This window comes from Misgurnus anguillicaudatus, chromosome 13 (assembly GCF_027580225.2).
Source record: "Misgurnus anguillicaudatus chromosome 13, ASM2758022v2, whole genome shotgun sequence".
Taxonomy (NCBI): Eukaryota; Metazoa; Chordata; class Actinopteri; order Cypriniformes; family Cobitidae; genus Misgurnus; species Misgurnus anguillicaudatus.
In genome coordinates, this window is record NC_073349.2 from 16,590,585 (window position 1) to 16,604,279 (window position 13,695).

The 13,695-nt window shown below is 36.1% G+C and overlaps 1 protein-coding gene across 1 annotated transcript in view; it reads right to left on the reverse strand.

Moving 5' to 3' along the window:
• Window positions 1-3,644: 3,644 nt before the first annotated feature.
• Window positions 3,645-13,695, reverse strand: part of ephb2a (eph receptor B2a) — a 73,563-nt gene continuing 63,512 nt past the window's right edge. The window contains exons 8-16 of the mRNA XM_055188106.2: window positions 11,586-11,694; window positions 11,382-11,446; window positions 9,352-9,474; window positions 8,714-8,961; window positions 8,065-8,280; window positions 7,795-7,944; window positions 7,369-7,562; window positions 7,101-7,256; window positions 3,645-6,951 (exon numbers count right to left, since the gene is read on the reverse strand). Coding sequence (XP_055044081.2) covers window positions 6,843-6,951; window positions 7,101-7,256; window positions 7,369-7,562; window positions 7,795-7,944; window positions 8,065-8,280; window positions 8,714-8,961; window positions 9,352-9,474; window positions 11,382-11,446; window positions 11,586-11,694 — 1,370 coding nt within the window. The 3' untranslated portion in view covers window positions 3,645-6,842. The remainder of the gene's footprint in view (window positions 6,952-7,100; window positions 7,257-7,368; window positions 7,563-7,794; window positions 7,945-8,064; window positions 8,281-8,713; window positions 8,962-9,351; window positions 9,475-11,381; window positions 11,447-11,585; window positions 11,695-13,695) is intronic.

Sequence of the window (13,695 nt, forward strand, 5' to 3'; positions counted from 1 at the left end):
TCACGTGTAAAAAAACGCGGTATTTTCACACAATTTACTTATCTGTATAGCGCTGTTTTCACTGTCCTCAAAACAGTCTGATGTCTACCTTGTTATGTGAAGTCCCTCCTTCAGAAATACTTAACAAGTTCTGATTGTGTAGTTTGTTTAGTGTGCTATGATTCGATAGCAGCTTAGCTTAGCAGAGCCGTTTTAGCCAAAGCTGGGACTGACGTATTCCTGTGGGCGGAGTTTAGTCAACGAACTGTTTTACTGACGTCATTAAAGCAGGAAATAGAGGGCTGTAGTCCAAACCGGCCGTTCGTTGTAGGCTTTTAAAGAGGAATTCTATTGAAGATAATATATATCGCCTGGCAGTGAACTTTGAGCTTTATCATTTTACAGGTATTATTTATGCTATTATAGCAACATTACACACTAACTAGGGTTTAAAAAATGGTATCAGGAAGAACGTGACCCTTAAAGGTTCGATTTTCACATTCCATTATGTAGGATGATTTTATGTAGAAAACTTAGTCACTTAAATGACTTCAGCTGGGTTTTCACAGGCAGGATCAGGTTACAAGAAAAGTATTCATGAACAAATATCAGAAGGCATGATTACTGACAGACAGATAGAAAACACACAGATAAACAAGATGGTGAGAATTCAGGCTCCACACAGTACCACCGGATCACAGCTTTCTAATCACTATAATTTAACAGCTGGTGAAACCTACTTTCTCTTTCCCTCTCTCTCTCTCTCTCTCTCTCTCTCTCTCTCTGTCTGTCACTCATACTGATATCATCAGTGTCAGGCTGACAGTAGAGGATAACATTAAACCAAGACTTCATCACATGATGGATGTAGCATCTTTGACAAAAGAGGTCACATGCCAACGGCTTTAGAGGAATAATCTCAAATGCCAACACATCAACACAACCAAAAGTACTTCAGGACATTGAAAGATACAAGAAAAGATGAGGACGAATGTGCATTATAAGTTCACAGATTCAAGCATATAATGATAGTATTTTGGACTCTAGACCTGTCTAAACAAAAAGTGCCAAAAAATGTGAAAATACTTACATACAGTGTTGTGCAAAAGTCTTATGCCACCATAAGATTTGTTTTCTTTGCAATGGTACAGTAATCGTGCATAATTATTTCAAAATATCTTTATTAGAGCACATCCAAATTTGTATGCAGTATTAAAACATTAATTTTTTTAATATTAAAAAAGCATCTTTTAAATTTCTATATGGGTGATTCTCACGAAAACTTGGTTTTAAAAATGTCAAGCATGAAAATGTAAAAATTGCTTAAATGTACATTTTTTCCCACCAGACATTGAAAAACAAAGTCTGGAGTAAATGGGAACATTAATTTAAAAACTTTTACTTATCATTTAACACTTTTTGTAACATAATTTAAAAAATTAGTCCTAAAAAAATCTCATTACCGCAACAGTCAGAAAACATCAACACTGACATATTTTCAAAATGACATGACAAACCTGAAAGAACATAATTTGGAGATTCTGCACATGCATTTAAAATCAAAGTATTATGCTTCTATTAATTAAATTAACATTTAATAAGCATCTGTTGCGGTAATGATAATCAAAATGTCGTGTAAGCATTCTGACAAGACAATATTTCAAATTAACTGTAAAAAAATGATCTTACCTGGTAGCCATCTTGAAGTAACTGGTCCATGTGCTTGGTCACTCAAAATCAAACTTTATTAAAATTCTGTATGTGTGCTTAAACTGTTCTCAAAAAGTGTTGCGGAGGATGAGAACATCAGGCATGGACACATCAGTTTCCTAATTTTTCTTCATTATTATTATACATGAATATTCAGTAAATATTTTTTCTGTCATCTAAAGTAGTCTAGCAAAACATCCATTTATTTTTTTCTTAATATTTTTGTGTTAATTTGATTAAATTACAATTTAATGTAACCCCCTAAGCATTGAGGGACCCACTATAAAGCACAACATAAAGGACTGCCCAGTGCCAGTGTGAGAGACACTCTGCCCGGTAACTGTTTTGTCAGTGGCTCTGATTTGGCAGTTTGACGTAAGTTTCCAGGTAAAGTCGGTAGTACGGGAGCCTTTTTTGTAGGAACAAAACCACAAAGCTTGTGAAAAAGCTGACATCACATAGGGTTCATGGTGTCTAAAACAAAACCTATTCTTCTTCAAAATCATTTATTAATTGCATTGTTTTTGAAGCTTTATTAAAATTGCCTTGAAAGTCTACCCATAAGTACTGAAGCGAAATATGTAGTTTTGAAGTTAACGCACCCTGAGTGCAGGTGAAGTAAACGGGGAAAGCAGGCACTTGACCAAACCACTGTGATGCGAAGGAGGGGGCACCAAATGTTTCGCATTTGTCCCATGTTTGCATTTGTATTGTTTTAGTACTTACACAATTATTTAAAGTACATACATTTATATTATTTATATTAGGCGTGGTTCTGCATGATAGTTTTAAGGGGACAACCCTGTCAAGTTTAGCTAGGTAAGGGCTGTCAATGACCTAAAATGTATTTGGCAGCCCACAGTTCCCTCTGGTGGTGCACAGCATCCATAACAGAAACTCACAAAATACATTGGTTATTGAAGACAAAAACACACACATTTTCTCTCAAACTGCCTTGTGTGTCAAAGTGTTTTCTGTTTGAGTTTTCCCTTTGCAAAGCACATTGAGTTTGTTTGCAACCTGCTGGATTTCTTTGTTTAAATATGGCACAAAAATCACTCCATACTCCCTTGCTCCATATTTTATTGAACATATTGGGCCCCAGATTTTCTTTCGTAGAAAATAAACCAACAGCCATATTACAAATTATTGTAACATCATTTACAGGGTTACAGTAAATGTACATTTATACAAAATCCAAAGATTCACTCACAGTGGTCATGGCAGACAATGTGGTATGTGTGCATGTATGATGGGTTTACACCAGTAAAAGTGTGCGCATACCATTGGCCCAATCCACAGTCTTATATTCATAACACAACAAAAAAGACTGAAAGAGAAAGAATTATTTGACACAGTACAGTTCAAAATATGTATAAGAAGAAAAAACGATATACATGAGTTTTATATATATTTATAGATATTAACATATGTACATTTTTCATACAACCTTTCCATTACCGGTTCTCTGTACATTACAGTAATGAAACATATTTAAACAAAAAAAGTACAGGCTACCGACTTAAACTGACATTGCTTTGTGTTAACTTATTGACATTTCCCTTTACTAGTGCCTGGTACTGTATTGATGCAGGGCAATTTCATTACAAGGCGAAGAAAGAAATGATGCTGCTTACAAAATATTTTCATACTTTAAAAATTTCCGTTTTTAAGTTTTTAAGAAAAATAACTGCCCAAGTTGCACAGTTTAGGGTAAGTTAAAACACAGAATACAGAGATGGCGTGGCACATACAGACAATGAGCAACCTATAGCCTATTATGACCAGAGAAGAAAAAGCCAAAGGTCTGTAATAATAACCTACTGTATAATGGACACTGTGACAAGAGCTTCTGTAGACAGGTGAAAAGTGTTTAGATGTGGAAGACCAGTGAACAAGATTAAAGGAAGCACATTCACTTTGATAGAGAGAGAGCGAGAGACGATGCCACAGTGTTAAAGTGTCAACTCAACATCTATTTGGGGTTACAAATGCGCTGCACTAACTGTAAGTACTGAGAAGAAACAAGCAAACATTTATTCTGTAAAATACTTTACATTAAAGTGTAAAATGTGTCAAGATAAAAAAAACACACCAGTTTTCCAGAAGGGCGATCTGTGAAGTCTGTGAAGTCCAAGCTCATACTGTTAAAATTATCTTCACCATAACACTAAAATTTTGACAAAAATGGACAAAACTGTATTATTAAAGAAATATATGGATAATTAAATCCACAAATTCCTATTATAAAGCATATTAAAATGTTTTCCAATGTGAAATTGTCCTTTAGTTTCATAAGCAGCCTTTTTGTGTGTGTGAAGCAAGTATAATAGCATTAGGAAAAGTAATAGGAAAATGGGGGGACTTCATCACATATTGCATGATGAAAATGAACAGCAATATTTACTAGTGACTAAAGAACACAAACATTGGGAATGAAGCTAATATCAGTAGGTAAAATCTGGCCTGAATTTTGTCAGCGGACTGTAATATGCGTGCGTGACCAGAACATAATGTATGTAGTACAACAATGCATTACATGTTAAGGTGACTGACATGTAAATTGGGAAAGTGATGATAATAAGTATAAAACAAATAAATAAAACCCATAAAAAAGACAATATTTTATACAAAAAAGCATATTGAACCAGTACTGGTCACTTTGTTTCATATTCACAGAGCTGAAGTTTTATAATAGTCTTTAAATTGGCTAATGGTGTCAGCTCAAAATGCATTACATGGATGATTCCTCATTACACATGAGTATCACACGTGCGTAACTGTTTTTCCTTTTTTCCTATTAGTTCACAGTCTTTTTTAAATGCACACTTATCCTGGTAAAAATCGTCTGCATTAATGTGATGAATGTGATTCCATATCATATAAAAAGAGGGCAAATATAAATATTGTTTCATGAAGTCACTAGGGCAGCCTGTCCATTTACAAAAAGAGATGTAATCCACAAAAAAGCAACTGAAATCATATGTAATAGTGGCTACATTTACATGTAGGCCTATGGACATCCCTGGTATTCTGTATGTTTATTATTTTCATACATGATGATATTCTGACTGCATTGTGTACAGTTTTCTTTTATATACTGTATCGTAACATTCAAACTTTTAATAGTATAATGGGTGCACTTAAACTTAACATAATAAACTTTAGTGTAATGTACGTACTGTGCTGTGCAAAAGTCTTAAGCCACCATGCTACCATTAGATTTGTTGTTTTTGCAATTGTATAGTGATCATATATGGGTGATTCTCACGAAATGCAGACTTAGAAGGTGTCCAGCATCAGATTTTTTAAAAAGCCATTGAAGCCAAATTTTTTTTGCACATATCTGAACTAACTATAACCATTATTTTTAAAGGATTTAAAAAATATTCCGTATAGAATTATTTACATTTTTTAGATTATCATTATCAAAAATTATCATTACCGCAACATGATATTACATTAAATATATGCATTTACAAACTCATGTTTCGGTAATGAGAACTAAAAAGTTGTCTAGGTACTATGACAAACAAAATTTTAACTTTTATCTGGAGATGAAATGTTAGTTCATTGAGGGCTTAAACAATGATTGAAAATTGTTGCGGAGGATGAGAAATTTTTTCTTGGACACACTTATATTCCTTATTATTGTCTCTACATTTGGCAGTGATCACCAAATATCACGTTTCTTTACTGTAAATGCACTGAAGGTTTTTATTTTTTAGATTTTTTAATATATATATAAATATTTCCATGTCAAAGAACCCATACGTTGCGGTAATGAAAAATTTCCCCTTAAATGTGGAAAAAACAACAAAATTGGTTTGTTTGATGTTATTTGAAATCATGTGCAAAATAGTACATGAAGAGATGTTTGTAACTGTATGCTTCTTATTTTGATACTCTTACTTTGCATTTACTTTTTTATCAAAATGTTTCATGACACCTCATAAGTCTAATTTCGCGAGAATCACCAATATAGTTATTTCTCAGTCTCTTTACTAGAATACAACCAGAAAATACAGGAAATGTGTATGTATTAAAAAGAGTATAAAAGTATAAGCTGAAGTGTCAAGTATTTAGGGCAGTGGTTCCAAAACTTTTTCAGCGTGCGGCCCCCCTTGTGTAAGGTACATTCCTTCGCGGCCCCCCCAAAGAAAATTTGTGACAAAAAACTGTTCTAAAACTCAAAATATTAATAAAAACAAAACATTAAATTATACAAAAAAGTAGTGCTTTTGGTTAGTAGCCTTATTTTTTTTAGATTTAATTACACAGAATTCATGATAAATTAATGTATTTCATAAAATGTCATAAAAACTGGGGCCCCCCTGGCACCATCTCGCGGCCCCCAGTTTGAAAACCACTGATTTAGGGTAAGCTCCCCTTCCACGTGAGCAATACCAGGCAGCTGCAGGATCTCTTAAACCTAAATAAAATTAAATCCTAATTTCTAATTCTAATTGAATGACTTCAGTCTCCTCATAAGAGCTCAAGATGTGTTTCGTGCCAAAAGAGGTCACACTGCATACTTACTGATTCCTGACGAAGACATTTAGTTCAGAAAATTGTTTTGTTTTCAATTTTGTGTACATATTTCCTGTATTTTCTGTTTGTATCTTAATAAAAAGCTGGTGATGGTGGCCTAAGACTTTTGCACAGCACTATATGTCATTACAGTTTTTGCTGAGGGTGCCGTTTTTTAGCCAGGTCGCCTCAATAAATCAAATTATTTTTTTTAAATGGCTAGTAAGCGATGCAGTATATAAATAAATTTATAAAGCATTTTACGTTTATGACTAATTTTGTATGCTGCTATTGTCCATTAAAAACAGTTGTCCGTTGAAAATACTTCAGCAAACATTTCCATAAGAACTGTGACTTGTGTTTAATTTAAAATGTCACAGCAAAGTCACAGATAATACTGAAATATAAACACATTTATGAATACTTGTTTTATGCTGTGAAATAATTGGCCATTGGAAAGACTTTAGCTTGCCTATAGTGTGCTGGTGGTTTACTGGTGTGCAAAAGGCCTCGTGGGGATGCTCCTTTCCCATTTGGACACCTGTTTTTAATCTTCCCCAGAGAAAGAGACCACTGCTGAGCTCTGGATACAGAACCAAGTAAAGGGTCCCGTGTGCACAGAGTCAAACCTCCACAGACTGGATCTGGTTCATTTGTGCCCGCATCATCTGAATGCTGTTAAGGATCTTCTTCTGGTGGCCAGCTAATGTCACTCCCACCCTCAGGATGTCACTGTGATGACAGACAGAGGACATTAGAGAATCAGCCGCAATAAACAGACCAGACGAGATCTGATTTACGGTAACATGGTTCTGGCCTGGAGCATCTGCTCCTGTAATTCAGTAATAAAAATGAGCATGAGGAAGATTGAGAAAACATACTCCATGGTCATTTGAGAAACAGCTTCAAAGGTGGCGAGATCTTCATTGGCAAAGTTCTCCTTGTACTGGCCCATTTTGATGGCGTCCAGCCACTCGTCCACTGTGCTGAAGCTGGAGAAGTCTGGTGTGCTGCGGTCCAGCAGAGGTAGATGAACACTGTGAAGCACACACACAGAAACACACAGCTTTAACATTTACACTATAATACAATAAACCTTATTTATTTGACATATTTTGTCATATGCTAGTCCTGTGCTCAATTTCTTACCCTGAAGATAGCGGGGTGGTGGCCTTCAAGGTGCCAGGATTACGGATCATCTTATCCAAAGTGTTGACGATCTGACTGAATTTTGGACGATTGTTTCTGTCCTTCTGCCAGCAGTCCAGCATTAACTGGTGCAGTGCATTAGGACAGTCCATAGGAGACGGTAATCTATAATCCTGATCGATTGCATTTATGACCTAAAATGTGTAGGGAAATAACCAGTTAAATTTATAACTACAGTATAAACTACAGTGTTTCATGACATTACATGTCCACTAGGGGGCAACCTTATCAAGCTCTTTATTAACCTGGCATACGCTTTTCTTATGCTGAGCTTGATTCATTGTGATCTTAAAATATTTACACAGATATTCAGTATTGATTACATTCAATCTGGTCGTGTAAATATACAAGTAAGGAAATTCGTACATCTTGATTGCTCATGTCCCAATACGGCCTCTCTCCATAGGACATGACCTCCCACATCACGATCCCATAACTCCAGACATCACTGGAAGAGGTAAACTTCCTATACTGGATGGCTTCGGGAGCTGTCCATCTTATTGGAATCTTCCCTCCCTGTGTAGACGCTAAATTTAGTTAGGGAGTACAGTACACGATCTGAACACAAAGCGCATTAAGTATTAATCGAGCATGCACTTCGGTGCCACATGTGAAGTATCTATTAAACATGCTTACCAGAGCACTTGTGTATGTGGGATCGGACGTGTCATCTTCCAGAAAGCGGGAGAGCCCGAAGTCGGATACTTTGCATACTAGATTGCTGTTCACCAGGATGTTGCGGGCAGCCAGATCGCGATGTACATAATTCATGTCACAGAGATACTTCATGCCAGCTGCGATGCCACGCAACATGCCCACCAACTGAATTACTGTGAATTGGCCATCATTTTGCTATAAGAACAGCACATAAAATTAGACACAATTAGACACATCTGGCCCGACCAAATGGGACCCGCGGTCAGCCTAAAGCAGCAAAGGGACCCATGTCATTTCTGTGGCATAAACCTTTGTGAAATGGTATCAGCAAAATATTCAAATTTCTATTAATTTGGTTTAGGAATAAAAAAACAATTTTAGCATATAAAGTTGGAAACATTATAAAAACAGTTATATAAAATTAAAACTAGCTACTTTCTGTGTATCCTGAACGTAACTAAAAATAAAGCAGGTGAATGCCAGACTTAACTGAATACAATGCATTTTTTACTTAATGTTTTGCCTAAAAAGAAACTATACTGATCATATTGATCTTGTTTTAAGGTTCTTTACATTTTTTATACTTTAAAAGAAACGTTTCTTTGCATGCAGAGCCAACGGCACATACTCGAAGGAATGAGTCCAGTGATCCATTCTCCATGAATTCTGTGATGATCATAACCGGGATGCTCTTGGTCACCACTCCTTCCAGGTGGATGATGTTCGGATGGTCAAACTGGCCCATGATGCTGGCTTCACTCAGAAAGTCCCGTCGCTGTTTCTCAGTATAGCCTGATTTTAAAGTCTTTATAGCTACCAGCATCTCCCTCTTGCCAGGAAGTCTGAGATTCCCACTACATACCTCTCCAAACTCACCTAATAGACAAAAACAAAGCATGAGGACCAGTTAAGTATATCATATTTAACATGGAATTCATTTAGCGGAAAGTAAATAAATTAGTAGTCCAAAAGGTTGCCAGTTTGAGTCTCATGGCAAGCAAGTTGCAACTGAGGTGCCATTCAGCAAGATCCCCGTGCACTGTGATAGCTGCCCACTGCTTCGGGGGGGTGTGTGTGTGTCTTGCAGTGCTTGTGTTTGCTTCACACCGGGATGGGTTAAATACAGAGATCACATTTTGGGTGTAGGTTATAATACTTTCACTAAACTAAACTAAACTGTTGCTTTTTTATTAAAATTATAAAAGGAGTTCCAGACTTTAGGGAAGGTGGATTAAGGCACTGCTTGTTGTGAACAGTGATATTCACCTGCACCAATAACCTGCTCGATCTTCACACAGGACGCGTCTATTTCTTTGGCGAACTCGCGCACTGCCTCATTGGGGTCCTCGTATGTAAAAGGATCAATGTAGATCTTCATTCCTGGAGACACTTGGAAAAAGAAACAGGAGCTGCAGTTTATGCAATAAAAATGCATTTGAGTCTTTAGACGCAGCACAAAATGGCCCACAATTACACGTTATTCGTTTTAAAAAAGCAACAATTTCCCTTTAAAATGAATTTATAACGATCATCTGCTTTCTTAACTCTAGTTAGGAAATATAAATTCGACTAGAGAAATATGTATGTTTAAAGGGACGCTCCACTTTTTTGAAAATATGCGCATTTTCCAGCTCCCCTAGAGTTGCCTATATAGCAATATGGAGGCGCAATGATATTATGTAGTGCCCGAAAATAGCCATTTGCTATTGAAAGTTACCAATGGGACTATTTTCAGGTGCTGCATAATATCATTGCGCCTCCTGCAGCCATGTTACGGCAGCAAAGTCCTTGATTATTACGCCAGAATGAGAGTATAGTTCCTAGCCATATCGGCCTAGAAAATTGCAACTTTTAATTTTCCGTGGGTCTTAGTACACGATGTAACTACAGAAGAGTCAAATTTTAAATAGAATAAATATGGAAACTCTTTGGTTATTTTTGAGCAGGATGCTAATGGTCTAATCAGATTCAATGGACTATGCTAAGCTATGCTAAACGTGGTACCGCCACATCCGGAGATCGTCTGAATAGATTCCAAAACGGTAAAAATCAAATGTTTAACTCTAGTGGAGCTGGAAAATTAGCATATTTAAAAAAAAAGTGGAGTGTCCCATTAATACTACAATGCAAGTTATCTTGACAGAGAGAAAAGAATAAAGAGTTTAATAAAGGTTAGATCACTGATTTTTAGATGATGCTCCTCATTTGAGTATACATAAACCTTATGATTTACACTTTGAAGGCACTTTATTTTACAGTATGTGTACTTACGGTACCTAGTACATACAGCGTATGGTAAATATGTTGTACGTACAGACAAATGTGTGTTAAAGGTACTTACTTTTGAGTATGTAAAGGTATCATTACTGTACTTACCAGTGGTACATATATGGTAGTTGTGTTGTAACTCTAGATAAGTACTAGGTAAAACCAGACATGTACTTATAGTGTATGTATCCTGTAACTAAGAAAAAAAACACTTGTACTTACAAATGTATGTACAATATAGTACTTACAGGCAAATGTGGGTTAATGACAGGCAATTAATAAGTAAATAACTAACACATATGTACCACTGGTAAGTACAGTAATAATACATTTTAAATACTCAAAAGTAAGTACTTTGTTACCACACATTTGTCTGTAAGTACAACATATTTACCATATACCTGGACCTGGTAAGTACACGTACTGTAAAATAAAGTGCTCAGTGATAGAGCTTAGTGTTAGCAACGCAGACAGTCATAGGTTCGAACACAGGGTGCTGATAAAATTGTTTCCCTTTAATGCACTGTAAGTCACTTATAAAAGCATCTGTCAGATGCATAAATGTATATATAAATGTGAAAATGACACATAACTAAATAAAATATCAGAGTAGGAGAATACAGTGCATGTATTAGACAAGTGAATTACCTTCTGGCTGAAGAGATGAAAGAGAAATAATCATGCTTTTTGTGTGTTTGTAGATGCTGGGGAATCTTAAGTGCACGTTTACTATTGCCATATGGACCACTTCCATTATAATGTAGTTTAAAGTGTGGTGTCGGTATACAGTAAACACGTTGAAATTGTGACTGATGCATTCCGGTGTTGTGCTTTGGTTTTAAATGTGTGTTTACACGTGCTGAGCAATGCTCTGCTGGTCCCATTTAATGACTTGGGTGTCTTGTTTAATAAGAGCTGAGGAAATATTACAAGCACAGACTAAATCAGAAAGGCTGTATCTATTGTACTGACGTGTTTATTATGGGTAGGAGAACAGAGGTTAGGTCAAGTATCGAATGGTTACTCACTGTGGCCGCTGGTGTAATGCTGTAGTTTGTCTGTGTATTCTGAATCCGTCCTGTCACTGCCTCTGCTGATGAGTTGCCCAAAAAAAAAGGGTCAGAAAAGTGCTTAAAAAAACTTTGTTACAGCTTTATTTTACTTGAAGAATGATACAAAAGGTCTGTTGTTTTATTTTATTTATTCTGGATTTTGATTACCAACAGACTTACCGACTACAGACAATAATGAGCACAACCACAGCGATGAGAAAAACAACGCCAGCAGCCGCCGAGCCAATAATAAGAGGCAGTTTTTCCTGCAGGCTGGAGTTATATTCCTCTTCAGACATAAACATGGTAGACACAAAAAATAGGTTAGAAAGATTTGACATAGAAAATAACAAAAGTTATGTTTTTTTTTTTAAATAATATGTCACTGAACTGCATAAAAAAAGAGTCAAAAGCAACTCCAGGAGTTTTTTAACCTCTAGGGAGACAGCTGACATTAGCTTAACTTGGAACTCTCTTCTATACGTCACATTATTACTCCGCTCGCTAGTACGGTTTAATTTTAGTCGCTGTACTATACTTTTGTTGTCCCCTGATTTTTCAGGTGTTTCCTGCTTTTAATAATGAAAATAAAATGCTTTGAAACAATTAAACTATTGTGAAAAGCGCTATATAAATAAAAGTGAATTGAATTAAATGCATACTCAGGAAATGTGATTCACTGACTACGTTTACAGGTACACCAATAATGCGATTATTTCCAAAAATCAGAGTAAGGAATTAATCGCAGTAAGACATTTACATGACTGGAGTTAACCTCTTCACTCCTGTTTACATGCACTATTTTATTTTAGGATAACTCACACATAGCACAATGCAGACTTACATACTGTCCACAGTTTTAATTTACTTGGGTTAAATGACAAACACGTATTTCATTGTTATGGACGTATTTCATTATCCGGTGCCGTGATGAAGACAGAAATATGATGACAGTGCCTGTAAGGATTTTATACCCTGCTGTCATGTTATTTGAGCTGTTTTTGAATGAAGGCAGACTGCTGACAGTGAGTCTTGTTGACAGAGTTCAGGTAAAACTTCCTAATGTCAAGTTTGAAACGAATTTGCTTAAGGTGCGTGACTTAACACATGCGCACTTCAGTTAGTGCCGTATAAATGCGATTAAAGCGTTAACATGGACGCGTACTGCGATTATGAGCTTAATTGCATTATTTTTATCTAAGTATTGTGTTTACATGAGGTAAAGTATAATCACAGTACTGCCAAAATCCCCTTATAATTGCATTATGAGGGTGCATGTAAACGTACTCACTGTTAACTGGGGTGCAGGGCTGTTATGGTAACAGGTTACAGCACTAGAGAGAGGTATTGTTTATTTGCGTAAATTAAAGCCAAAAATGTTCACCAAGTTGTCTACTCTATGTATAATCACAGATATTATATTTTATTTATTTTTATGAGAACTTTTTTATTTCTGGAAAATTTAATACAGAATATGACAAATAATGCAGGTACACAGAAATTCAACATTTTGTTGATTTAGCGCTGTTCTGCTATCGCGAACAATTGGCGGGACTGGCTGGCAGCCGACATCTAACTCCAGATTGTACAGTCAGCATTTTGTCTTTGGTAAGCCCTCAATTAAACAAATACAGTTTGATCATTTAGCACATTGAATGTGCTGTGTTTGCTGCCAAGACGCGCACCAATATGGCGGTGAGCAATGCGGAAGTGACGTCTTTGGAACACATGAACAGGCAACAACTGGTTTGGACATGAATTGTTGATTCTGATTGGCTTTCATGTTTTAAGGGTGGTCCTTTATTTAGCTCTTTCCCCACCATTGAAGAGTTATTTCGTCAATTAAGAGTAAAACGCTTCCCTTCAATTCGGTAATCCGTCCTACCGCTATTATCCACCAGGTGGTCCTCTTCCGCAACTTAAAAAACCCGGAAGTATCACCCTGGGGTAAACAGCTGCATGTCCGTGTATGTTTTGAGGATCGCTCTGAATCTAATCTCTATCAAAAGTAATTCACAAAATGGAATTATCTCAGCTTTTTGCTAAAAATTTAGTTTTTAATATATTGTATGTTTATATATTTTCTGGAAGGCATTAAACTTTTGTGAAAATAATGATAAAGGCTGGCAACTTTTTAGAAAAAAGGCTGGCGGGGAAAGAGTTGGTTACACACTGTAGTCTAGTTATATGTGACCCTGTCTGTGAAATCCATGCTAAAGTCTCATAATCTAATAATAAGAATAAGAGCAACAAACACTGATTTTAATCATTGATTTCTTCTGGCATCTTT